Source organism: Xylona heveae (genome assembly GCF_001619985.1).
Source record: "Xylona heveae TC161 unplaced genomic scaffold L228scaffold_4, whole genome shotgun sequence".
Taxonomy (NCBI): domain Eukaryota; kingdom Fungi; phylum Ascomycota; class Xylonomycetes; order Xylonales; family Xylonaceae; genus Xylona; species Xylona heveae.
The window spans coordinates 933,173-957,726 of record NW_017264196.1 but is presented as its reverse complement, the minus strand read 5'-3'; the positions used below and the strand labels follow the sequence as shown (position 1 = coordinate 957,726).

At 48.3% G+C, this 24,554-nt stretch overlaps 11 protein-coding genes across 11 annotated transcripts; 7 read left to right on the top strand and 4 right to left on the bottom strand.

The window, feature by feature from the left end:
* Positions 1-281: 281 nt before the first annotated feature.
* On the top strand, positions 282-800 carry L228DRAFT_260255 (hypothetical protein). Its single transcript, XM_018334245.1, has one exon. It carries the CDS (start codon positions 538-540, stop codon positions 688-690), a length of 153 nt encoding a protein of 50 aa, XP_018188983.1. The 5' UTR covers positions 282-537; the 3' UTR covers positions 691-800.
* Positions 801-870: 70 nt separating this feature from the next.
* Positions 871-1,917, top strand: L228DRAFT_246201 (NAD(P)-binding protein; the record flags this gene model as incomplete). The annotated part of the gene is made up of 1 exon (XM_018332355.1): positions 871-1,917. A coding segment is annotated over exon 1 (799 nt), but the record flags the coding sequence as incomplete, so codon positions are not given.
* Positions 1,918-2,469: 552 nt separating this feature from the next.
* L228DRAFT_115871 (hypothetical protein) lies at positions 2,470-3,427 on the top strand. The gene has a single exon (XM_018328944.1). The coding sequence runs from the start codon at positions 2,732-2,734 to the stop codon at positions 3,209-3,211; it is 480 nt and encodes a 159-aa protein (XP_018188981.1). The 5' UTR covers positions 2,470-2,731; the 3' UTR covers positions 3,212-3,427.
* L228DRAFT_115873 (putative GATA transcription factor) lies at positions 3,428-4,966 on the bottom strand. Its single transcript, XM_018328945.1, has 3 exons — positions 4,711-4,966; positions 4,371-4,559; positions 3,428-4,301 (listed from the first exon to the last, which is right to left on the bottom strand). The coding sequence occupies exons 1-3, from the start codon at positions 4,762-4,764 to the stop codon at positions 3,645-3,647; spliced, it is 900 nt and encodes a 299-aa protein (XP_018188980.1). The 5' UTR covers positions 4,765-4,966; the 3' UTR covers positions 3,428-3,644.
* A 3,740-nt stretch (positions 4,967-8,706) lies between these two features.
* On the top strand, positions 8,707-15,453 carry L228DRAFT_209965 (hypothetical protein; the record flags this gene model as incomplete). The annotated part of the gene is made up of 5 exons (XM_018329834.1): positions 8,707-10,173; positions 10,239-11,119; positions 11,623-11,818; positions 12,069-14,917; positions 14,994-15,453. 5 exons carry the CDS (start codon positions 8,707-8,709, stop codon positions 15,451-15,453), a joined length of 5,853 nt encoding a protein of 1,950 aa, XP_018188979.1.
* Positions 15,454-16,312: 859 nt separating this feature from the next.
* L228DRAFT_246195 (CSE2-domain-containing protein) lies at positions 16,313-17,635 on the bottom strand. The gene is made up of 3 exons (XM_018332354.1): positions 17,316-17,635; positions 17,013-17,106; positions 16,313-16,890 (listed from the first exon to the last, which is right to left on the bottom strand). The coding sequence occupies exons 1-3, from the start codon at positions 17,355-17,357 to the stop codon at positions 16,631-16,633; spliced, it is 396 nt and encodes a 131-aa protein (XP_018188978.1). The 5' UTR covers positions 17,358-17,635; the 3' UTR covers positions 16,313-16,630.
* A 166-nt stretch (positions 17,636-17,801) lies between these two features.
* L228DRAFT_246194 (hypothetical protein) lies at positions 17,802-19,305 on the top strand. Its single transcript, XM_018332353.1, has one exon. It carries the CDS (start codon positions 17,945-17,947, stop codon positions 18,893-18,895), a length of 951 nt encoding a protein of 316 aa, XP_018188977.1. The 5' UTR covers positions 17,802-17,944; the 3' UTR covers positions 18,896-19,305.
* L228DRAFT_115777 (Spc24-domain-containing protein) lies at positions 19,075-20,167 on the bottom strand. Its single transcript, XM_018328943.1, has 4 exons — positions 20,016-20,167; positions 19,831-19,963; positions 19,510-19,774; positions 19,075-19,425 (listed from the first exon to the last, which is right to left on the bottom strand). Exons 1-4 carry the CDS (start codon positions 20,040-20,042, stop codon positions 19,254-19,256), a joined length of 597 nt encoding a protein of 198 aa, XP_018188976.1. The 5' UTR covers positions 20,043-20,167; the 3' UTR covers positions 19,075-19,253.
* Positions 20,168-20,433: 266 nt separating this feature from the next.
* L228DRAFT_282150 (mitochondria fission 1 protein) lies at positions 20,434-21,450 on the top strand (the record flags this gene model as incomplete). The annotated part of the gene is made up of 4 exons (XM_018335961.1): positions 20,434-20,452; positions 20,545-20,563; positions 20,655-20,748; positions 20,805-21,450. The coding sequence occupies 4 exons, from the start codon at positions 20,434-20,436 to the stop codon at positions 21,132-21,134; spliced, it is 462 nt and encodes a 153-aa protein (XP_018188975.1). The 3' UTR covers positions 21,135-21,450.
* A 780-nt stretch (positions 21,451-22,230) lies between these two features.
* Positions 22,231-23,856, top strand: L228DRAFT_115751 (hypothetical protein). Its single transcript, XM_018328942.1, has 2 exons — positions 22,231-22,813; positions 22,880-23,856. The coding sequence occupies exons 1-2, from the start codon at positions 22,485-22,487 to the stop codon at positions 23,655-23,657; spliced, it is 1,107 nt and encodes a 368-aa protein (XP_018188974.1). The 5' UTR covers positions 22,231-22,484; the 3' UTR covers positions 23,658-23,856.
* L228DRAFT_246190 (hypothetical protein) lies at positions 23,724-24,542 on the bottom strand. The gene has a single exon (XM_018332352.1). It carries the CDS (start codon positions 24,054-24,056, stop codon positions 23,820-23,822), a length of 237 nt encoding a protein of 78 aa, XP_018188973.1. The 5' UTR covers positions 24,057-24,542; the 3' UTR covers positions 23,724-23,819.
* Between the last annotated feature and the right edge of the window lie 12 nt (positions 24,543-24,554).

Below are 24,554 nucleotides of genomic sequence, written 5' to 3'. Positions count from 1 at the left end.
ACCGCAGCCAGGGTCAGATCTCATCGAACAATTCATCTCTTTGTTTGCATTCTTATCACTCTACCGGTTCCGAGTTGGATTAATTCCTTGCCGGCCCACAACAATACCAAGGTTATTCCGGACACTCTTGATTGCCGGTGAAAGATGAAATAAGCTTTTTAGCGCCGCCGAGGACGTGTCCCGAGTAATACTGATTCATCATCCTTTGGCGCCGAATCTCTCGATCTCTCGCTCTTCTCGGTCACGTCAATACTCCGTCCAAGCCACTATCAACATCCAAGAGAATGCTTTCTGGCGCGTTAGCCCATTTGGTCCCTACGGACAGTTAGACAGCCCGTGCGGCAACGCATTGGGACTACACCGGTATTTTATTTGCACCATTCCCCGGTTGTGATTAATTTACAACCTCCTGCTTAGAAATCGACTGCCTTTACAGGGGACTGTATTTGAAACCCTGCGCTTAGAAGCTAAAGACACGCAACAAGGGAGAATTGTGGGCTCAGGACGCGCAGGAGGAGACGCAATGCGAGGACTAGTATGTTAGCAGTCGATATGTCAGCAATCAATGTTTGTTTTTGGAAGCCTTGTCTGCTCCACAATGTGTATTGTGCTTTGATTATTGTGATTGCGTTATTCCATCTGTCCCTCCACCAAGGCACGTCAAGCACACAAGGAGCAAAATGGATTTGAAATCAACAGCCACAACACCAAAGACAAGGTGTCCACGTCCTTCTTCCATGTCCTTCGATCCCTCTTGTCTTGTTGTTTTTTGTCTATTTAAACAGCGTCAGGTCTGGAGTTGATATCTGATTCTTCTACTCATCAAATTTTCTATACAATCATATCATCAAAAGAGTTCCTTTCAAGGCTATCTCAAGTCCGCATATCAGCAGCACAGCTTCAGCACTCTACTAAAGCAGTCTACGCCCGTTCACTCAAACAACACTACTACACTACTACACCGCACATCGGAACATTACAAATATGGCCAGCACATTCACCAAGACCTACCACCACACGAGCTACCCCTCGATTGACCCTTCGCGGGAGGCTCTCTCCGTTGCTGGCAAGACCGTCTTGATCACCGGCGGCGGCACAGGTATCGGCCGGGAGACCACCAAGGCATTTGCGCAGGCAGGCGCACCGCACATTGCCCTGCTGGGCCGACGATCGGCGCCCTTGGAAGAGACCAAGAAGATTGTCGAAGGCACGACTGCGACCAAGGTCCACGTCTACGTCGTCAATGTGACGGACCATGCCTCCGTTGAGGCCGCTTTCGCCTCGTTTGCCTCCGCGACCAAGCAGCCCATTGACATTGTGATCAACAACGCGGGCTACCTGTCCAATCCGAGCCCGATCAAGTCCAGCGACGTGGCGGACTGGTGGCTCGGGTTCGAGATCAACGTCAAGGGGGCACTGAATATTGCGCAGGCGTTTGCTAAGCACGCGGCCGCCCAGGGTGCAGTCTTCATCCAAGTCTCCACTGCCGCGGCCCATCGGGGTCTGTACCCTGGCTTTTCGGCCTACAGCTCCTCCAAGATTGCCGTGTCTCGCGTCATTGAGTATTTGCAGGCGGAAACCCCAGACGCCACTGTTCTTAGTATCCATCCTGGCGTTGTCAAAACGGATATGAGCGCCAAGACTGGCATTGATTTCCCTGCAGATCTTTTGGATGATGGTATGTCTTTTTTTTTTTCTTTCTTTCCCTCCTTCCATCCTTTCCACTCGTTTCTCCCTTTTGACCTCCCAAACATCTATTCATCCCATCGCATATATCTTATAGTGGACACTGCTAACATATTACACTAGTCACTCTCCCCGCACACTTTCTCGTCTGGGCATCTAGCCCCGAAGCCGCCTTCCTCAAGGGCAAGTTGGCCTGGGCCAACTGGGACGTCGACGAGCTCAAGTCCCGCGCCGCCGAGCTTCAAGACGAGAACGTCTTGACTGTCGGTCTGAACGGATTCCAGTAGTTGTAGTTTGTGCATCGTACGACAAGATCTAGGCAGTAGGAACCAACTATTCCGGTGTTTTTAGGTGTCTGTATGTTATAGATTATTGGCGTTTTGTCTAGTCCAGCGTAGTCATTAGCGACAAATTTTCACATTATATTTACTTGCTTAGTGCACTTTCTGAAATAGGTCACAAATAAATCAAACTTCCTTGTCCATTCTAGTATCTCTTATATCAATCATATCTGTGACGCTGTCTTTACTACCTAGTACCTACCTACCTACCTTACCTGCCTTTGATACGAAAACTAAAGTACACTACGAAGCAAAAGCTGTAAGTTAACTTTTCTACCAGACTACTACGAGAAGTTGAACTAACTCACAGGTAGCAGACTGCAAGACTGTAAACTGTATATTGTAGATTGTAGACTGTAGACTGCAACCAGGACAAGAGTCAAGACAATCAATAAAAGTAAACGACCGAATCATAAGAACAGTGAAGTTTGAACACTAAAGACTGGTTAAAACGTTGAGATTTGAATCAAACCTAAAAGTAAAATAAAAGGTTTATCTTCCGGGCTTTCCCTATTCTAACTACCTGTACCCTTTCATCATTTTTATCTTTACTTCCCAAAGAAACAAGAAAAGATATTTTCTCCAGATTTTATATTTCAAAAGAAATATAGAATAAAAGACGAAAAATGATAAGATATAAAAAAATCATAATAAAAACTAAAAATACAATTGATATTCTCTAAATTAACTAATATTTTCCGCATATGTCGACACGACTTCCACGACTCCCACGCGAACCCAAACCCTTTTTATCCTTCGCCCACACGCATACATGCATACACATGTTATTCTGTACCGGTACTAGAATCGAATCGAATCGAAGAAGAAAGATAGGACAATTAATAATTTGTGTTTTGATATTCAAGATTTTTGTAGCATTGAACACGGAAGGAAGCAAGATAAGAAAGGGGGAAAAGTGTTTTAAACGAACAGAGACGAAAAGAGTTTTAAACAAACAGAAGAGGAAAAGAAAATCAGAAAAAGGAAAACTTTTTGGCGCCAATTACAAGACGTGGATAGAAAAAAAATCTCCTGTAGAGGAGAACGGGGGGAGGGAGAAGAGAAAAGAAAGAATCGAAAAAGAACGAAGTGGTGATTCCATTTGTGCTGAGAAAAAGATATCCTTGGTCCAATCCATGCGACGAGCAAAGGGTAAAGGGGAAAAAAAGATAAGAGGTGACTAGTCGTACAAAGAAATGTTTAGAGTAGAGAGAGTGAGTGTGTGTTTGTGTATGAGAGGGACGGGGAGACGAAGGAATGTGTATAAAGTGTGTATGAAATGTGTATGATTGTGGGGGATGGGCGGAGAGATAAGAAAACTGCGCCGTGATAACGGTACGGCCTTTTTAAGCGCAAAATATTTTGTGGCCAGAACAGAAGCTGCCGAAAATGACCATCTGTTTTTCTGAATACACTCGCTGAACCAGCGCGTCAGGCCATTTAGAGTAAAAAAGAGAAAAAAAGAAATAAAAAAGGAACAAACCCCAAAAGCAAGGACCGTCCGGAGAGAGAGAGAGAGAGAAGGAAAAATAACACAATTCATTAGACTGGTATCACAATAAAGCAAAACCATCGCAACACAAGGCTGGCGCCTGTGGGACTTTGAAAACTCAAGTTTTACGACGCTGAAGGAGGAGGAGTGGTGGTGGCGATGGGAGTATTTTCATCATCCACAATGTCCGAGACACGCATCTTCTTGGTTCTAGGGCCAGAGGAACGCAAGTCCATGACTTCCGCCTCCAGCTCGTCAAGTCGCCGTTTCAAGTCACCCTCTCGGACTTGCGACTCATCCAGCATATGCCTGAGATGGGTCTCCGACTCTCGTCGCATCATCTCTCCTCGTCGCGCAGTCGCTTCGCTTTGCTCCAGCTCGGCGACGCGGCCCCGGAAGAGATCGTTGATCACTTCGAGTTCGCTGACACGAGTCTTGAGCGACGTGTTTGTCGCCAGCAACGACTCATACGACTGCGGCGGCTCAAGATGTCGTTCACCAAAGGATGCGCCGGCACCAGGGGACGGTTGCCTCAGGTTCAACGACGGCAGCGACGGCGACGGGTGGAAATTGTGCTCAGCCAGCGTCACCCCATCAAACATGCTCTGCGGAGCAATGTTTGGGTTGTGGTATGGCGTGGCGGTGCGTGAAATGGGCGAGTTGGATCGATCAGAGGCACCCGAAGAGGCTTTTTGTGACGTGCGTCGGTGGCCGCTGAGATTATTGGGCGGAGTGCCAGCGTCTGACCGAGCGGCAGCAAGGCCATTGGATTCAAAAAGAGACTGCAACAAAGAGAACCGTATTAGTTATAACGTGTCAAAAGAGAGAGAACAGAAGACAAGAGCGCAAACCTTCTTCTTGGGATTTTGACCCGAACTCTTGACCCGATTTCGACTCTTTATCACATCGGTCTTGAGGCTTATCGGTCGCGGACGGCCATGCAACTTGAGGAACAAGCCACAGGCGTTGCACAGCACGGAGCCCATTTCATCTCTCCTCCATAACGGCGTCGTCGACGTCGTGCAATTTTGGCAGATAGGCTGTAAGTGATCGCGGTGGTGATTAGCATCTGTCGACGACATGGCGATTGCGGGAGGATGCGATAAGGGCATTTTTGGGGGGGAAAGAAGGGGAGAAATCAGACGGAGGGATATGCACGACGCGAGCGAGCGGCGAAATCCGAAAACTCACCGGAGTATTGCCCTGAGCAGCGGTCGCAGCGGGAGAAGACGTAGCGTAAGTCATGTTGTGGCCCACATTGAACGCCCTAATGCGTGAGATAAACGGCAGTTAGAATGGTGCAGCGATTCAAGGTTTTTTTGTGCAGGTGCATTTGGGGGAAAGCTGATAAGGAGCGATACTGCGTTGGCTCGGTAGAGTAGATTGGCAGAGGGTGACCACCCCCCTTCCTCATCTGGCGATTATTTTGGGGGGGAAAACGGAAGGGAGGGAGAAAAGGGAAAAGGGAAAAAGGAAAGGGTTGGTGGGTTGTGTGGGTGTCCGGACGATCCTAAACGCTAAACCTAAGAGGCTGCTCGGAACCAAACGCACCTTAATTGGGGAGACGGGGCCGACGCGATCGAAGCCAGCGTGGACAACCCTGGCAGCGACGGTAACGCGCCGCTGTTATTATTTTGATAATGCTGCTGCGAAAGAGCCGTTGAGGACTGCGTCGATGTCGACGAAGGTCGTGAAATATCGTGTCCGATCGGTGGCAGTGGCAATGTCGTCTTTTCTTCCACTAAGGGACTTGTGTTCGTCGTGGTCGTCAAAGCTGGAAGCTCTCGCACCCGCTGGGCTGACGGCGGGCGGAGTGTCTCAATGGGCGGTGCCCGATAAATCAGCGGAGCCAGAGTTGAAGCCGTGATTACGACGGATGAAGGCGGAACGCTTCAAAAGCGTTCTCGACCTAATCTGAGGAATTCTTGTCGCGTTCTCAACCCGTTCTTTCGTGGTTGATGCGTCTTGGCCGTGAAATTTTTCGGGCCAAGCACAACACTCGAGGATTCGTCTGGTAGCCGTTGCAGCTTGATTGGAGCGATTATTATTCTCTGCGGAGAAGAAGGCGTAATAGTAGGTATTAGGAAGTAGAATGATTGAGGGCGTAGAACTTGTCAAGTAAGCCGAGTGAGTGTTGAGTTTGTCGGACACCGATGAATTTGGAGAGGAATTTGGAGATTTCGTTAACGTTGGGTGCAAGAGAGTGACAGAACGGCGGAGAGATAATCGATAGTAAAAGAGTGAACTTCCGTCGAACAGACTTGGGGCTCAAGAGAAAAACGGAAGTGAAAAAAAGGGTCGTGAGAACGAAGGAAAGCGCGATCGATCGGGAATTAGTCTGATCAACAATGGAAGGGGAACGATAAGGATAGTGACAAAGCGCGGGATGGATCGAGGATGGGGGTTGAGCTGACTCGGGTAAGTTAAGGAAAGATTAAGGTAGGACGAATATTGGTATAATGTTGTTAGCAAGAAAAGATGTAGCACTCTGCTAACAAATAGTGAAGGATTATTGGGGGGTTGGAAAGGGATAGAATAACTGGATAGGTAAGACCACTCGGTGATCATAGTGTGGTCAAGGTAGGCAGGTACTCTAGGCAGCCAAGGTACGGAGTAAGTGGCACCTGGAGAAAAATGTGGTACCAGTACATTTAACTAAGATTACTTCACGGAACAATCAATTGGGGGCATGAGCCGAAGGGGGTTCACGGCGTTTAAGGGGGCGCCATTGCATATGACAACTTCTTTTTTTAACTGTACCATAGCGTATCGTCCAAGACACGGGCCTCCCAAATTGACGCGCAGAAACTGCACGCCCAAATCAACAATGGCGCGCTCTTAAAGGTTTCCCAGAGCAAGAGTAACTTATCTGGCAGAGAGTTTCAACACATGATGGGCGCAGCAAAGGCTTATGACGCACAAAGGGGAATGCATAGAATACCTATAAGTACTTGTACTGTGCAATTTGATCAGATTTTCTATCTCAGAGCGTTGATACTACAGTAGAGTAACGGGTACATGCGAGTGCTGAGCCCGACCCACAGTATTGAGAGTATCATGGACTTCCCTGCTCAACAACTAATGCGCCTTCCCTGGTTCCCATCTCGTGCCTGGCCTGCCCTGGCCGAGCCATACCTTTAGTTATCATTAGTTATACAATTCTTCCCTGATACTGTACCTGATGACGGCTCCTTCAAGTACCTAATTTGGCACTGCCCATGCATCTAGAGACAGCTAATGATTTGCCCGTGCTGCTTATCATAGGCCGGGCGATCCCCCAACTATCTGACTAAGGTAACTTGGCCAAAATGACCTCCCAAACAAGGAACGAGGAAGAAGCCAAGCTGTTCGATTGATGGTAAACAGGCCCCGCGAAAGTGTCGTGCAATCTCTTTTCGGTGAATTCCTAGGTAGGTAGGTATTGAGTATTTGCACAACCCCCGCTTGAGACGATGTACTTGTTCTAGTTATGAATTTGGACTGGTTGGGAGAGTTGATTGATTTCCTCTCATTTACATTTGCCCATTGCCACACTTATTATCCTTTTACAGACACGTTTTCGCAATCCTTACTTTTTTGGGAGGCTTTTATTTGGTGGAGGGTACGGCGGAATATCAAACCCGAGTGTCGAGCATCCGAGCCGGGGGAAAGAGACGTGGAAAACGTGATCGATAAGAACTTGTTTCTCTTCGTTTTGCTACGGCGGAGGTCGGAGCCTCTGGCCCCTTTAACCCCCTATTCTTGTCTCGCCTTCTACGTGGTAAGTGAATGAAAGTACTACGGAAGACGTCCATATCATACCTAAGGTATCTTAGTCATGAATTTTTTCCGTTTTCTTCGGTCTGCATCCTTGCTCCCCTACCTCAAATGCTCGGCCGAGGCTCCTCTTCGCGCTTCAAATCCAGCTTGTTTTATTAGATGAAGCAAGGGCGGTTGTTATGCTGATCTGATCCCCCGCCAAATCATTCATGACCGTGCATGCCAATGATGAGAATTCTTCTACTCCGTACCGAGACTTCTTACACTGCGGCCATCGCGGCAACAGATGCCCCAATTGCAATAACTAGAGTACATTATTACTCTCATTGTTGCATCGCTCATTTCCGTCTACCCGCTTAGAGCTCAGCTCAGCTCAGCTCAGCCCAGTCACTTTTTTTCTGAGGGGTTCAGGCGAAGATAAGGCGCCGCGACGGGATCGATTGTTGATAGTGAGATAGGGGAGATAGGGGAGATATCCTGACATGGCCCGGGGAAAAGTTTTGGTTAGGGGTGAAGACGGGGGCTAGACGTACCGCAGTAAAGCCTCATGAGCGAAATAAGAAAGGATGGCGGACCTGGCCCGGCTCGTCGTAGTCGCAAATTAACCAAATTTGGCAGAACCAGAGCGACTGAGCCACGTCCAATAGGCGACAAAATCTCCCTATAGTAATCTGGACGCCACACCTGGACGGCTATCTTGTTCCCCAGGCCATCGATCAGTCGCATTGTCTATTGGTATTCCCCACAAGCACGAACATGCCATTCTGTCCTCGAACCGCGAGAATGAAATTATAGGACCCAATCTGAATGGTTGTTCTTCAGACTGTGTTGACGTCATGTCAATATTCTAATTAGCTCATCTGTTGGTATATCAAAACCCTTCCCTTTTTTTTTTGTTCTATTTCTGTGTGAATATGACTTCAGCCTTTGCCCAAGTAAGCCCAGCGACAGAATATTCGGGTATGTGCAGAGGGTGCTACAGTGCAATGAACAAACAAGGGTTGCGCATTGAGACCGAACATGTAACACCAATGACGATATCAGACGAGCGAAATTATCACCAATGGTTCCCATTGGCCTTGTATCATTTGTTTCAGAAGCCAGCATCCCGAATGCCCATCAGAACTGTTTCGGTTTTCTGAACAAGACCTTCTTTCTATACTCTGCGTCTAGAGTTGAAGTCCAACATTACTGTCATGTCTGGTAGTTTCGCGTTCATCGCACGTTCTCGGTCCCTTGGTCCACTGAATACGGAGTAATCTCCTGAACTAAGCGAACCTCGGCGAACGGCAAATGCCGGTAGCGGCCGGAGACCCCAGACATCCTGTGGCCTGAAGGGAACGACGGTCATTGAATGTCGAGGTAAGGTGGCTACGCCCCTCCTGCGGAACAGTCCTCTCTAAACATTTTAAGAGATTACCTCTCGCGATGCCTAAGAACCGACCGGCTGCTTCAGGCTACGAGCGTATTGCTCAAGCTGACGAGGAGAGTACCGGTGGTTTCTCCGACGAGTCCGATGACGATGTTCCCTATCGAGGGCCGGCCCTGTCCATTCCGGGACCACGATTTGCCCCAATTCAACCGCGCCGACAAGATGGTATGCAGTCGCTGCCTTCAGATTATCGCCGCCCTAATGCCGAACGTCGAAGGCGTATGAGGAGCAATTCATCTGGTGTGGATTTGAAAGCGATCAATGCTCGGCTAGAACGCTGGGCCGATGAGATTGCCTCAAAGTTTAAGATTGGAAAGGTCAAGGGCAAAACGGCAGAAGAGGAGCAACTAGAAATTCATCATTCTGTCTTTCAGGCACCCGAGTGGATCAGACCAACAACAGCGGAGACAGTCGCCTCGGAAGGGAGAGATGACTCTTCGCACAGAATGACAAAATTGGAATTTGATGATGTGGTAGAAAGTGTTAAAGTTGCCATTGAACTTGGAATACACCCGAAGATGATATCACAAGGAAGTTCTGGAAGCTATTTTGCTCGAAATGCTGATGGCAAGGTCGTTGGCGTGTTCAAGCCAAAGGACGAAGAACCATACGCTTCGCGGAACCCCAAATGGACAAAATGGATTCATCGAAACTTATTCCCTTGCTTTTTTGGACGTGCCTGCCTAATTCCTAACTTGAGCTACGTCTCCGAAGCCGCCGCATATGTCCTCGACAGCAGATTGCAGACAAACCTCGTTCCGTACACTGACATTGTTTATCTATCCTCGAAATCGTTCTACTATGACTTTTGGGATCGCCGAAGTTATTATCGCAAACATAAACCTCTTCCCCAGAAGGTTGGCAGTTTTCAGGTCTTTCTCCGGGGATATAAAGATGCCAACATCTTTCTACGAGAACACCCATGGCCCGATCAGCTTAGCTCGCACCTCTCTACCGAAGGTGCGCCAAAGCGCGTGAAACGGCCCTGGAATGAGACGTGCAGGCCTGGCCGAGCCGATTCGGATGATGAGGACGACTCGGGGCTGCGGTCGAGAGCATCCGAAACCGAGCCGACGGAACGGAAATTCATGTGGACCGAGACGTTACAGCAAGCCTTTCGTGAGGAACTGGAAAAGTTGGTCATTCTGGATTATATAATGAGAAATACAGACAGGGGACTGGACAATTGGATGATCAAGGTGGACTGGCAGAATGAAGAAGTTTCCATCGTCTCAGAACCACCCCGAATGGACGGAGAGAATGGCGAGGAAGATCAAGCGCCGCGGCCTGTCAATGTCGATGGCAATGGTGTATCCCGTCACAACCTTCACCCGTACAGAAGCCATGATCCAATGGCAGCGATTAGTCGGTCTGCAACGCCATCCAACGCAGAGACACAGCCGAAAATAAGTATTGGTGCCATCGACAATAGTCTCTCGTGGCCCTGGAAGCACCCGGACGCTGTAAGTTTTTCTTTTGGCGCAATCCGCCGACTTTGGAAGACAAATTTATTTACTAATCGATATAGTGGCGGAGCTTCCCTTTTGGTTGGCTCTTTCTTCCGGTTTCTCTGATCGGGCAGCCATTTTCTCAAAAGACACGAGAACACTTCTTGCCTATTTTGACCTCGACCAAATGGTGGAGCGGTACTCAGAAAGCTCTTCGGGATATTTTCAGCCAGGATTCGGATTTTCAGGAAAAAATGTTTGCGCGACAGATCGCCGTCATGAAGGGTCAAGCATGGAATGTGGTAGAAACTCTCAAGCAGTCGGATCATGGCCCTCTCGAATTGACACGGAGAGCGCGCATTTGTGTATGGGATGATCTCGTAGATATCCCAGTGGTTGTACCACTCCGGGCAGCATCTACGGAGATGCGTCGCCAGACCGACGCGGAAATACGAAAAGACGTTGAACAAGAAGAGGAAATGGACATTAGCGCGGCAAACCCGCCTGCGCCTCTGCCGCAGCATGATCTTTTAGGCCTTTACTCCCCCGTTTCAGAGTTGCCTCAGTCGCACCGTTTCAGTCTGTCTCGCAATCCGAGTTCAAATACTGGACCTTCAGGAGACGTCGACGAATCGTCCCGAATTGGAGCAGCGATACATGGTCAGGGTTGGCATAGCTCTGGGCGGCCAGATGAGACTAAGAGAAACGGAGCTGCAGCCAGCTTTGACGCGGTTCGATCGAAGCCTCGCCTGAGCTACGAAGAGCCGCGGCCATCACGATTCGTATCCCCAAGTCATCGCCGCCGATATTCATTCTCCTCCAGGCGAGGCAGTAACACTCTTATCTATGAAGGGGATGATCTGGAAGGGGATTTGGGGTATGCAGCGGCAGAAGACATGGAAGGCAACCGAAAGAAGGTAATTGTCGAGCGACTCGAGACGGTCAAGAGTCGAAATCCTGTGTTCACTTGGTGTTGAGCCAGTGAGGCTTTTACGGACGTGCGTGCGACACTTGCTACATACATCTTCGTCATCTCGTGAACGTTTGGAATGGAGTTTTACGGGGAACAACTCGGTGTCTATTGTGGTTACATGTTGGTGGGACATTTCACTGTATATTTCAGGCATAGGATTCAAGCTGGCATGCATGAGTTACGGGTTATTGATATGCATAAATTTGCATTTCTGGAAATCGTTATTGAAAGAGAAGCCTAGTTACCTAGATTTGCCTGTATCTTTTATGTAATGTAAATGAAAAAGGACATCAAAAAGGGACTCGACGAATATCATGTACGGACAAAAGGCTAGGTGCGAAGGCGAAATATTCTCTGCAGCCCTTCTCTTTGACGTGAAATATCGTAAGCCTCAATGCCCATTCAATGAAGTGGCTTATTTTGGTCTAGCGTCTTTTCGTCAGGCTTAAACATTCGCGACTCCATGACGCTATTGTAATCGATAAGTGAAGCGCATCTCAAGAAAGTACAAGTGATTTACGCGCCTCGCCCTTCGCCACATGTTCTGCTTACATTCGTTTTCTGTCACTTACCGCTTTCTTTTCTTTTAGGCATTTATTCCTCCCATTTGCATTTGCTTTGGAGCTTGACCTTTGCTTTCGTATGAATCGCCGATTCTCGTTCCTTCCCGTGGCGGTTTCCCGCTCCGTCACCATTTCTCGACGACGATCACCGCTCCACTTTCCGTGACAATCGCCAGGGAGGGTTCACTGCATCTAAGTTACGTGGTCATTTGAACGTTCTGACCTCGGGCCGACCTCTCTTGCCACGGTGGCTCTACGTGTCCTTTGCCATCATTCATTTCCTTCCGACTTGCCCTTAGCTCCTCTTTAGAGAAACATGGGACCGCAGGAAACATTCGGTATCTCTCCTTCTTACGCTCTTGAGAGGACTTCAGAGCATTATATTTGATGCCCCCATTGTTGTCCTCACTCTTTCTCCATTCCGTATCTCAACTTCCGCAGACTATATCCAGCTACTGACATCTTCTGTTATAGTGCCCCATGCGTCTCGTTCCAGCTCAGCAAATAGTGCTGGTCAAGCTCAGCGCTTTGACCCACGTGTGCTTCTGAATCCCAAAGCGTTCTCCAAGGCGGCCCAGTCCAAGAAAGAATCAGCTCCCTCGGCCTCCGATTCGCAGGTCCTCGCAGGGAAACGAAAATCATCGGAGCCTGAGGCTCGTGGCATGGGCAGCATGATCGAGATGGTCCATAACGTGTCTACTAGGGACTCTATTCCATCAAAGAGACAAAAGACTGAGCAATCAAACGGAGACGAACCGATAGAGAAAACAAACTTCGCTGGCGGTGGTAAGGGTGGGGAGATTGGAGAGTATATGCGAAAGAAGCGGGAGGAGGGTAGAAAAGAGCAGACTGCTTCAAGCGGGACGGTTGTGGACCTAACCGGCGGTATGTGTTTCAATTATGGAGATTGGCCATGGCTTACATACTTTACAGATGATGAACGAGAGGTTATAGTGATTGAAGATAACTCTGAAAAGGAAGTGTGTTACGGCCAAGTGGAGGGAGCCCGCGTTCAAGCCCATCGTGTGCCTGCTTTGAGCTCCAAAAGTTCACAAGCTTTCTCTAGCTCTCAACAATGGCCCCCTATCAAAGTCGAACTCCGCCCTCCGCAGCGTAACACGTTTATCATTTCAGTCATTGATCCTCTTGGGCACGACATTGGTAGCATCGATGTTCGCACTTCACTTGGATTGGCTCCATTGATGAATTCTTCTTCCGTCAAACTTCGATGCCAAGCGCGGTTGGCGATGCGGCCAAGGAAGCCTGACGAGTGGCCTGGACAAGAAGTGTCCAGGCACTTTGATTTAATATTGAACTTGTACGGTTTAAAGAAATATGCGGCAGGGATCGGCAAATATTTCAGTCAAAGACAAATCTGGCTTCGGGCGCCCTTTACCGTCGATCGAGGGATCGAAGTTTTCAACCCACATGCTATCAAGTCTGTGCACGGAACCAATACGTCCAGTCGCTTTGGTTCCGCCAGTGGGCCGGGTTATGTGACTCGAACGGTTGAAGAGATTCGGAATGACGTTATCGGAATGTTTGACTCCCTTCAAAAGTCGGAAACCCTTCCCCAGATGGAGCCTGACCCGCGCATTGTCACTCCGCTCCTTCCACATCAGAAGCAAGGCCTTTACTTTATGACAAGCAAAGAAAGGAGCCGAGTGTTTAGTGAAAAAGAAGAGTGCAATAGCTCATTGTGGAGATTAAGGGCGAATGCCAATGGGCAAAGCCGGTACTACAACGTGATCACGGGCAAGGAGGAGTTGGCAAAACCACCAGAAGTGCTGGGAGGTATTCTAGCGGATATGATGGGTCTTGGAAAAACGTTGAGCATTTTGGCACTCTTGTTATCTACTCAGGACGATTCAGTAGCCTTTTCAGGGGAATCTCCACCAGAGCCGCAAGCACCGGAAGATGTCAAACTCGTTCGCAATTCCAAGACTACACTACTGGTTGCGCCTCTCAGCACGGTTGCAAATTGGGAAGAACAAATCAAGATGCATGTACAACCCGGCGCTCTATCTTACTACATCTTTCATGGCTCCAATAGATGTAGCGATATTCGCGAGCTCTCAAAATACGACCTTGTGATTACGACGTATCACGTTGTCTCAAGCGAGTTAGATGGAAGAAGAAAGAAACGGCATGACGGGGCAAGACCTCTCCAGCAAACGAATTGGTTTAGAATTGTTCTCGACGAGGCCCATATGATTCGTGAACAATCAACGAGACAGTGCAAAGCGATCTGTGCCCTATCAGCGCAACGCCGGTGGGCAGTTACTGGTACGCCAGTTCAAAACCGGTTAGATGATTTGGGTGCTTTGATCAAGTTTCTTCGATTGAAGCCATTCGATGAAAAGGGCGGTTTTGCTCAATATGTGCTCACCCCTTTTAAAATGGCAGATCCTGAAATTTTGCCAAAATTGCGGTTACTGGTGGATACTATCACGCTTCGGCGGCTCAAGGATAGGATTGAACTCCCATCACGCCATGATCAGATAGTTCGACTGGACTTCACTAGCCAGGAACGACAGCTTTATGAGTGGTTCGCCAAGGATTCGGATAGCAAAGCAAAGGTCATGGCTAGTGAAGAAAGGAAGAGCCTTGGTGGCAAGCTCTATGTTCATATTCTGCGTGCAATTCTTCGATTGCGGCTTATCTGCGCCCATGGGCGCGAGTTGCTCTCGGATGAAGATCAGAAAATGACAGAAGGGTTGAGCGAAAGCAGTGCAATCGATCTTGAAGACGAGGATGATCAACGACCTGCTTTGACTCCTAGACAAGCATACGACATGTTCAGCCTGATGAGAGAAAGCAATGCTGATACCTGCGCGGACTGTAACCGAAAGGTTGGCCAGAACGAGCTTGCTCCAGAAGAAGATAAAGATGATCTCATTGGTTTTCTGACCCCGTGCTATCAAATCATATGCAAAGATTGCATTGCAACGTTCAAAGAAGCCGTACAAAAGGTGGCAACGAATGACAACCATGCTATTTGTCCTCTGTGCGAGGTGTACATACGAATCGCTTTTTTCGAGCTGAAGCACAGCGAGGTCAAGGAGGACGAGGAAGCGCGAATGATTGCAAGGAATAATCCAAAAATGGCAAAAAAGCTCGGGCGATATGGCGGTCCACATACAAAGACGAAGACCTTGATTGAATTTCTCAAGCATTCCGAAGTCGAAAGCGAGGCTCAACCGAATGAACGTCCAATAAAAAGGTATGGTTTTCCTTCTCACTTTTTTTTTTTATTCTCAAGATTCTGAATCTCGCTCTAACCGTTTCCTCTCTTGCAGTGTTGTTTTCTCCGGCTGGACATCTCACTTGGACTTGATTCAGATCGCATTGGACGACAATGGAATCAAGTATGCGCGACTCGATGGCAAAATGAGCCGTGTTCAACGTAGCGCTGCACTTGAAACGTTTCGCGAGGACCCCACTGTCCGAGTCATACTCGTCTCGATCGCAGCAGGTGGATTGGGGCTCAACCTCACAAGCGCCTCCAGAGTATATATGATGGAGCCTCAATTCAACCCCGCGGCAGAGGCTCAAGCCATTGACCGCATCCATCGACTGGGACAAATGAGGGAAGTCGTTACAACGCGCTTCATCATGTCAGGAAGCTTTGAGGAGAAGATGCTTGAATTGCAACGCAAGAAGCAGAACCTCGCCGATCTTAGCATGAGCCGTGGAAAGATTGACCAGAGCGAAGCCGCGAAGCGAAGACTCGAAGAGTTGAGAAGTCTCTTCAAATAGACCAGGAGTGGCCTGTCCCTTTTTTTTGGACAACTTGCGCCAGATGTCTGATACGACCTACCTTCACATATCACGAACTTTTACATTACGTTACGGACAATGTCAACTGCACAGAGCAGATTCCAAAGAGCAGCAAGCATGGTTTAATAGTTCCAATCCTCAATTATCCACGGCCTTTCATACATTTTTCCTGACATATCATGCCGAAGTTTTATACATGGCGTTCAAAATCAAGCAAATACCCTTAAAGCAATCCATTTTCATTTCCCTTCATTTCCTACTGTCTCTTGTTTTCCCTGTCCCTTTTTGGTAGTTAAGCATCTGGAAGACTTCCTTTCCAGTCAGACAAGTCGTGCTCTAGTTATAGCTTGACAACTTCTTATCTCTGTGTCGTTACACTCGCGGGCTTTGCACTGAGCGTTTTTGCTTTTATCTTTATTTGTTTTATCTTATTTTTTATTTTTTCCACATTGACTTGACCTTTTTTTGGTGGGCCAAGCCCTTTTCAATCTATTGATATACATTGTCGATATTTCTTTAGCATTTCATGTCACATCCTTTTCCATACAAATTACGCATCTCGTGCCCATTTCGAGAAGTAATGCAGATCTGGCAATTCTTTTTGCTTCCGCCTCGTGGAGCTCCCCCTTTTCTTACAGTTTCCATCTAATGCGCTTATGCATGTGTATCTCGCATCGTGTGTAAAGCACGTATAGCTTTCCCATAGTATACAGGAAGCAGAAATCACAATTCAAGGACTGTTGTCCTTTATTTCCTGTTGTTCTTTTTATTTATTTCATTTAATTATTATTTTTTTTTTTTCATTTCATTATTATTATTATTATTATTTTAATAATTTGATGGAGATATTGGAGATATGTCTCATCGTGAATTCGTCAATATAAAACCCACAGGCAAATTGCCTGTAACGCTCTCGTAATGCTGCAATACCATATCGACACATAGGTAGATCGAAAACGAAGAAAGACACCCTTGGTTTTATACCTTCCCAGTAACGCCGGCTTTCTGCCATGTTTGTCCCTTTTCCCTTTTCTCTTTTCCATTTCCTTCTCCCCCACCCCGCCTTTTTCCCTTTTGCATTTCCTTGCGACTCTATAGCCCAACACTTCACACACCCTCTCATCGAATACATCCCCATCATAAAATTATACACCGATCACACCCGTCGTATACTCCGAATCACCTCGTCCAGACGCTCCAGCAGCTTCTCTTTTTCTTGTACCGCCGCTTGACGCTCCTCTTCTGCCTCCCGAAGTTCTCTCTCAAGGGCTTTTAATCGCTCTTCTTGCTCTTTCTCGCTCGTCCCGATCCCCGGCAGCACGGATATCAGGTATTCGATTTGTTGCTCTTTCACGATCAGGTCCCGTGCCAATTCGCGCTGCGCGGCGAGAAACGTTTGCGGAGGATCCGGCGTTACTGCGTGTTTGTAGTTGAGTTATTGGGTCGGTTTGGTGTAGGGGGAGGGGAGGGGAGAGGGGCCAGGCAAGAAGGAAGCGGGGTGGTAGAATATATAGAGTAATTGTAGTACGTCGACTTACCATCTGTAGAACTGAGCTTCTCTTGCTCCCCCACGGGCGAAAAGTCGTGATGCGTGCTGATGTAGCGAATGCTAGCGTAGAATTGTGTCGCGAGCTGTAGGGTAGGAGTGTTAGTAGGACATGAGGAGAGTCGGAGTTGAGGTGGGCTGAGCTGGGCTGGGCGCGGCTTGAGAGAGAGAGAGAGAGAGATATGAGACATGAGGCAGGAGGATGGACAGGGAGGTAGATGGTATGCTGGGACGAGGCATGCTGTGATCGGGCGACACGGGATCAAAGAGAAGACTGAGGCGGAAGGGAACGGACCTGGTCAAGACAGTCTTGGAGCTGTGTTAAAATGTCTGCCATATTGCGTTGCGTAGAGGTCTGGCGTCCCTGTGTAGTTGGAAGAGGACTGGTCGAGTGAAATTAGGGAGAGAACGCTTGTCGCGAAGGGTGAGAGAGGGTCGCGAGAGTACAATGGACTGGTAGAGAATGAATTGGATAATTTGTCAAGAGGTGAACTGGAGGTCGATTGGTTGCGTCAATGGTGTAAATTGGATATACTCCGTGTTGTGGTTAATATACGGAGTAGCTGGACGGAGGAAACGGAGGTTCGCGTGGTTTAAACTCTGCGGGAGATCGACACTGACAAACGGCGAGGTGCAGGACTATATGACTGGATGAGCACTCGGCCAAACGTCTGATGTGATTGGAGCGCAACCTTTGTTTTCTTGTTTTGACTTCTATGAATTTTGCTTCTAGTATTTTGCCATTCGAGTATCATTCGGTATATCGACTTGCGAAATATATACGTTACACCGACTTTTGCTCATCTGGATTTGAACGGGCATATTATCACATTGATTCCCTGTCTGGGCTCCAGGACTCAATGCCATGATTGTTCAATTGCTTTCTGAATAATGGAAAACATTACATAGCCTCAGCACCTCAATATGACATTCTTCTTGACATCTTCCCGGATATACACCCAGGGCGTATCCAGACTCCTTCGCCAAAAACCAGCATATACCTCTCTTGCATTTTCTTCCACAAAGGCGACCGTTTCTTCAAACTTTCTAATCAACGGGCCTCTGAATCCTCCCTCTACCAGCATTTCAGTCCCATCAAAACGCTCTTCCTCCACATACAAAGCAATCACCAAAGACAAAAAGAACCACTACGATCTCGCATCATTTCTTTCCTACGCATCACGTGCCAACCTGACACCCTCAAGCACGACTTTTGTTGGGACGCATTACGAATATACAGTTCAGGAGACATTACGACGGCTCGGCTTCTCACTCGCGCGCATTGGAGGCCGTTCAGATTTCGGCATCGACCTTCTAGGTCACTGGCAGATCCCTGTTCCTCTGGAGGACGCAACATCCGGCGCGGAGCCAGACGCAGAGAACGTTTCCTTGCCATTGTCGCTGCCGGTAATAGTCCAATGCAAGGCGATCAGTCGGCCGCCTAGTCCAAATATGGTGCGTGAGCTTGAAGGCGCGTTTGCGGGCGCCCCGGCAGCGTATCAAGCCGAAGGAGGCGTCGTGGGGATATTGGCCACGCCGAAAGACGCTACGAAGGGGGTTAGAGATGCGCTGGCGAGAAGCCGGTTCCCATTGGGATTTGCAAAAATCGCAAAAGAGACTGGTGTGGTTGAGCAGCTGGTGTGGAATGCAACTGCGGTGCAGGCAGGGCTGGAAGGGGTGGGTGTTACTTTGAGGTTTTGTGCTCCTGTGAAAAAGGCAGATGCTTTTCTTGGCTCTGAGATCATCAGGGGTCAAGGTATTGGCCGGGAGAGTCAAGGCCCGTTGAGCAAAGAGGTCGTTTTGACTTGGAGGGGCGAAGAGCTGCCGGATGCTGAGGCCCAGATACACACGTTGCATACTCTTGAACAGGGTTGAGAAGCATGTTCCTGGATAGCATGTTAATGCTTTTTCCTCAGTTGGTGAGCATGCAATGTATTCTTACACATCAGTCGCTGGCCGGCATTATACGCACCGTAGAATGAGCTCCATGAGGGAACGAAACGCTCTGTTTACGACGATACCAAACAGTTTGCAATTATTGAATTCAGAAAATGGGAAAGGAATATATAAGGGGAATGAATTAAGAACAAGAATCGGGCGGTATTACGGAAACGGAGACAGTCTTTGTCCAAAACACACCGTGTCGTCCTTACGCTCCTATGAACCCGCCTACTCCAGCACGCCAGACCTGCACAACTCCAGCCAAAAGAAAACTCCCTGGGATAAGCATGAATTACATGCTCTGCCAAAGATAATTTGCATAGAAGAATTTCGAAAACTTCGGATCAAGGTTCATAACGTGGACATCGGCTTTTTGGATGTTCCGGATAACAGCCTTGTTGTAATTTCCTGCATGATCCGATTCAATATCGATGCCTAGCGACCGATACACTTTTAGTTTGAGACTGTGAAGATCCTTGTTAGCTATGTTTTTGATTCCTTCGCGTCCAGACGCGACCTTTCGGGGGTACTCGGAGTGGTCGACTGACATTGTTTCATCCTCCAAGTCTCTCTTTCCTCTCTCGGTTTCTCCGCCCTCCAGACCCTGGAGCTCCAGATCTTGCAATCTGCTTTTCAGAATCTCGAGTTCCTGGTCAAGTCTTTCTCCTTCAATCTCCATATCCGATGCGGCTTTGGCGATGCGGAACTTTTGCGTATCTAGCGAAAATATCTGCGAAGCATGGTCGGCAGGATCGTGTGATGCAACCGTTTCATTGTGATGAGTCTGTAGGGATGATAGATTGCGCGAAAGTTCTAAATTCATATCTATTAGACGATGCGCTGTGTATATTTTGACGACAGAAATCTACTTTTTAGGGCATTCTCAGCTTCCCGGAGTCGCAAGTCGCGAGCTTGCTGCAGAGCTGACAACGATTCGTTAATGCGCCCCAGCGCATGCTTGTCGGGGTCGGTGTTAAAGTTTCCAATGGTATGATGGATCAGCTGCGAGGTAAGTGAGCTTGGCCATTCTGTATCATGAAAGAGATGTGCATACCGTCGCCGGGTCTTCGTCTAAGAGCATTTTGCCAATCAGGTCAAAAATAAGAGTCAAAATGGTTCGCAATCGATTTTTTGAGCTCTGAGATGTACGCTTCTAAGCTCTATAACAAGTAATGTTTTGAGATGCTCAAGCAAATGACGACTAATTGACCAGGAAATCGACTTTCACACATGTGATTTGTTTGTGTCGGGGGTTTCGCGGGTTGGCCGATCAACAAAGCAGCTCACCGCTCATTACCCGGAGCGGGGCAGCCTTGCACCGCCACACTTTTGATGCAGAGAGCGCCACCTGCCGCTGACGTTCGCCATAGATGCTCCGCTCGGCATATGCAAGAGCACTTTCCACACCCATTACGTCTCGACTTGGCTTCACTTTCCTTTCGGTCACCTAATCTTTTTGTTAGAAGACTAAAATGGGATCGAGCCTTCCATGTGAGTATACTCTGGGTTTTACTAGACAAGATGCGCTGCGGGCATATATTACGATTTTCCGTACAAATAAGCTAACATATGGTTATCTCTAGACGCTGCTGATGCAGAGAGGTTAGTTTGTCTCTTGAGCTTCCTGCCATTTATTCATCGCCCCCAAGCTGCGAGAAATAATGTAACTTGTTGCTGACATAGCTTATCATAGTCCCTTGAAGTCAGCGGAGCTGGAAGTGCTCCGCTCGCAGTATCTTCAGGAGGGCGAATATGTCGGTGTGCAGACCAAATTTAACTTTGCCTGGGCATGCGAATCTCCACATCATTTGAACCGCAAATTGTGTTAACATGATCTACTCAGGGATTGATCAAATCAAACAAACGGGAAGATCAGCAATCCGGTGTCCGACTGCTCTCGGAGATCTTCCGCAGCTCCCCCGAACGTCGCCGAGAATGCCTGTATTATCTGGCGCTTGGAAACTACAAACTCGGAAACTACGCAGAAGCACGGAGGTACAACGAGCTGCTTCTCGACCTTGAGCCCGCAAATCTGCAGGCTGCAAGCTTGCGCGGCCTCATCGATGACAAAGTTGCGCGAGAAGGAATGGTGGGAGTTGCGATCCTTGGAGGTGTTGCAGTTGCCGCAGGTCTTGTTGGAAGCTTGATTTTCAAGGGCGCCCGGAGACGGTAAAGGCTTGGATATCTCGACCGAACGCCTGCTCTCATCTATTATCTCTACCGAAAACCCCCGCATGGAGCTCGATGACGTACAAGGGGATCGCCAGACGTACATCGATAGGCATCCATTGTGCCAGAGAATATCTGCTGACCGGGGCCACGCTATCAGTTGTGATGGACACATGTAAAGTACAAGTCATGACTCGTTTCTTTCATCTTATTAGGCATCTATTTGCAGCGGCGTTTGCATTTCTGTTCTTTGATAAAGTAGGTACTTGTAGAAAGTATCAAATAATAATATATGGCAGAAGACAGCCGAAAGTCGAAGAAGCATGGCACGCGATAGCTGACTAAAATGATGGTGCAACAACAAAGGCTGACATTGTAACTTGAGCTTCATGCGCTTACTTGGCGAGGCAAATAAAAAGGACACTCTGATTCGTAATAACTCAAGACTTGATACCTTTTCACTCTCAGTTTTTACAGAGTATATAGATTGCGTGCCATTCCCAACGGTGGCGGTGCGTGCAGATTGCCTCTCGGATCCGACGTCATTTTGCTTGGGGCCCAAGTGAATTGCCAAAACCGTTCATAGGCTGTTGCGGCTTGACATGTCATCGAGGATAAGGTAATTAAACTAATATCGGATTCTTATCCTTACGAGACAGCCACTTGCCGGCAACATCTTTGAAGATAATTATCCAACGATAGCTCCCTCCCTTGAACCTCTTTGTCTGCGGGTTCAATCATCGGAGTTATTGTTTTAGCCCCGCCACGAACGAGTCGCCCCAGATATCGCTTCAACTTCCTTGAGCCTTGTTGCGCGTGGCTGCATTGATTCATTCATCAAGCGTCAGATGCTAAAGCTCACCGGGTCAGCACGATAGTATTCGTTGCTTGATTACTTGGTCTGTATCTGGAAGGAGTCTGGCCAACAGCGACCGAGCCTCGACATCACGTTGCTGCACTGGAGATCATGTCGGACCATGAGGGCCAAGAGAGAGAGCTCGTGTTTTGCCACGAGTGTGAGAACGAATGGCATCGGGACGAGCATGGGCTGACATGTCCAAGCTGTCAATCAGACTTTACTGAAATTGTGAGCCATTTCTGTCTGAACTCAGTAGCATTCTAGCCATGCTAACAGGATCGCTAGATTGAAGAAGAGAACGACCCTCGATATGACAATGATGATGATGATATTTTCGACTCGTCTTCACAGCATCCGTTCCATGATCATAATCCGTGGGCATCAGATCCACCCGATCCTGATGAAGGTGACATAGACCGTGTCGAATATTCCACAGGTCCGGGCGGGGTAACTTTTACACGCGTAATTTACCGTTCAAACCCGAATGAAGGATTCATGGGCCCAGGAACACAGAACAATCCTCTTCTACAGAATTTCCAGACAATGCTGCAGGGCATGATGGGTCCCCAGTTTGCCCGCAATCAACCAGCGACACAACAGGGCGGTCCGCAAGCACACCCCCAAGCAGGAGCAGGAGCAGGATCGAACGATGGACAACAACCAGGCCACCGAGAAGGCGATGGCGCACATAATCCACAGCAACAGCATCAGTGGCAAGGAGTACATCAGGCCCCTGGTATCAGAATAGGTTATAATGCGAGGTTATACCCACGAGATGCCAATAATCCACAGCCGCAACAGGAGCCTTTTGGCGGTTTGCAGGAGTAAGTGAAAACCCTTCCTATAATTCCTATGTAACAAGTCCGTTCTAACATGTCTCTTTCTTTTAGTGTCCTTGGAGCTCTATTTCAACAGATTAACGATGCTAGTCAGCCCCAGGCCGGGGGTGGCAACGGACCCGGCGCCGGCCCCGCCAATCCGCTCGCCGCAATCCTAGCATCAATGTTCAATCCGGCGGCAGCCGCCCACGGGGATGCAGTCTACACGCAGGAAGCTCTCGACAGAGTCATTTCCCAGCTCATGGAACAAAATGCAACGGGGAACGCTCCCGGTCCCGCCACGGAAGAGGCCATTGCCGCTCTACCAAAGAAGAAGGTCGACCAAAGCATGCTGGATGAAAGCACAGGCACAGCCGATTGCAGTATCTGTATGGACCCCGTCGAGATCGGCTCTGACGTGACCGTTCTGCCTTGCCGGCATTGGTTCCATGAACAGTGTATCGGCGCTTGGCTCGGCGAGCATGATACTTGCCCGCACTGCAGAAAGGGAATCATGCCCAAGGAGGGCGAAGGTGAGGGCAACGGCCATGGCCAAGGTGCTGTCCGCACACCCGGCCAGGAACCTGCAAATTCCCAACCATCAGCCACAAGTCCTTGGCCTGAAGCAGCGCCGCCTGAGGGCAGCCGTACCAACCCCATCTCAATCGGGAGCGAGACTGGAAGCCCACCTCCTCCTGCTCCAGCTTCAGTGCCTGGTATCCAGCGGCATGGGTCCGTTCCCGCAACTGAGCATGCTTCTGGGAGTGGAGAAGGTCATTCTGGAGGAGGCGGTCTAGGCTCCAGAGTGCGAGGATGGTTCAGCGGAAGCAATCATAGTCAATCTCCGTAGAGCATTTCATCTCTGCATTAGCCGCGCTTGCCCTCCATCTCCTTTCTCCTTTTCCTTTTCTTCTCCTTTCTTTTTTTTTTTTTTTTTTCTTTTTCTTTTCTTTCTCTTTACCTTTCGTTTCGTGATGAACATCACACGCTTAGATTCCCGCTGGCGGATCCATTAAATTTTCTTCCTCTTCTTCCTCTTCTTCCTCTTCTCCTCTCTTCTAAGCACCATCTCTCTTCCTCCGTCTCGTTTGTAACAACCTAACCCATTTCCCCTTTCTTCCATTCTGTCACTCGCGAAGCCAGCGTTCAAAGTCGTACTTTCATTCTTCCTTTGCACTTTGCCCTTGCTTTTCTTTTCTTTTCTTTTTTTTTTTTTCGGAGACTGGGTCTTTTCGATATCACGGCGCATGTTCAGGCGTTGGTCTTGGCATCATTGTAATTGTCTTTTAATGATCATGATCATGGGAGATCGCTTCTGCTTTTCTCTCCGTTGTTATTCAACTCTTCTTTTATCTCTGTTCCCTTCTTCTATCTCTCTATCCTCTTCTTTACTCTGTCTCTTCATCCCTTCTTTCTTTCTTTCTTTCTTTCTTTCTTTCTTTCTTTCTTTCTTTCTTTCTTTCTTTCTATTCTTCCTATCAGGGGGAAGGGGAGGTGGGAGGAAGCGGCTGGTTAACCCAACCCAGGGGCACTTACTTTCGAGAAAATGGGAACGGGAGACGGGAGACGGGAGACAGACTAACACTACGAGTCCCGAATAATACAAAGTTTGAATAACATCGTATCGCTACCCCCACCTCTTTTCATTTATTTTGGTGATGATATATGGAGGCTTACATAGCAACGAAAGTGAATAAATGCATAATGAGAATCTAGTAATGAAAAATCCAGTGGTAGTAGATCTCAT

Bases quoted from the DNA above. Each gene is read 5' to 3' on its own strand.
- L228DRAFT_246194 (XM_018332353.1), top strand. From the start codon at position 17,945: ATGACATTCTTCTTGACATCTTCCCGGATATACACCCAGGGCGTATCC.
- L228DRAFT_115873 (XM_018328945.1), bottom strand. From the start codon at position 4,764: ATGACTTACGCTACGTCTTCTCCCGCTGCGACCGCTGCTCAGGGCAAT. The intron at 4,560-4,710 runs GTGAGTTTTCGG...GATCACTTACAG, and splicing joins CTGCTCAGGGCAATACTCCG to CCTATCTGCCAAAATTGCAC. The intron at 4,302-4,370 runs GTTTGCGCTCTT...TCTTTGTTGCAG, and splicing joins GTCAAAATCCCAAGAAGAAG to TCTCTTTTTGAATCCAATGG.
- L228DRAFT_260255 (XM_018334245.1), top strand. From the start codon at position 538: ATGTTAGCAGTCGATATGTCAGCAATCAATGTTTGTTTTTGGAAGCCT.
- L228DRAFT_246190 (XM_018332352.1), bottom strand. From the start codon at position 24,056: ATGCGCCGTGATATCGAAAAGACCCAGTCTCCGAAAAAAAAAAAAAGA.
- L228DRAFT_115777 (XM_018328943.1), bottom strand. From the start codon at position 20,042: ATGCTCTTAGACGAAGACCCGGCGACG. The intron at 19,964-20,015 runs GTATGCACATCT...CTTACCTCGCAG, and splicing joins TAGACGAAGACCCGGCGACG to CTGATCCATCATACCATTGG. The intron at 19,775-19,830 runs GTAGATTTCTGT...ATATGAATTTAG, and splicing joins AGCTGAGAATGCCCTAAAAA to AACTTTCGCGCAATCTATCA.
- L228DRAFT_115751 (XM_018328942.1), top strand. From the start codon at position 22,485: ATGGGCCCAGGAACACAGAACAATCCTCTTCTACAGAATTTCCAGACA. The intron at 22,814-22,879 runs GTAAGTGAAAAC...TCTTTCTTTTAG, and splicing joins CCTTTTGGCGGTTTGCAGGA to TGTCCTTGGAGCTCTATTTC.
- L228DRAFT_115871 (XM_018328944.1), top strand. From the start codon at position 2,732: ATGTCGACACGACTTCCACGACTCCCACGCGAACCCAAACCCTTTTTA.
- L228DRAFT_246195 (XM_018332354.1), bottom strand. From the start codon at position 17,357: ATGGCAGACATTTTAACACAGCTCCAAGACTGTCTTGACCAG. The intron at 17,107-17,315 runs GTCCGTTCCCTT...CCTACCCTACAG, and splicing joins TCCAAGACTGTCTTGACCAG to CTCGCGACACAATTCTACGC. The intron at 16,891-17,012 runs GTAAGTCGACGT...ACAAACACGCAG, and splicing joins GAAGCTCAGTTCTACAGATG to TAACGCCGGATCCTCCGCAA.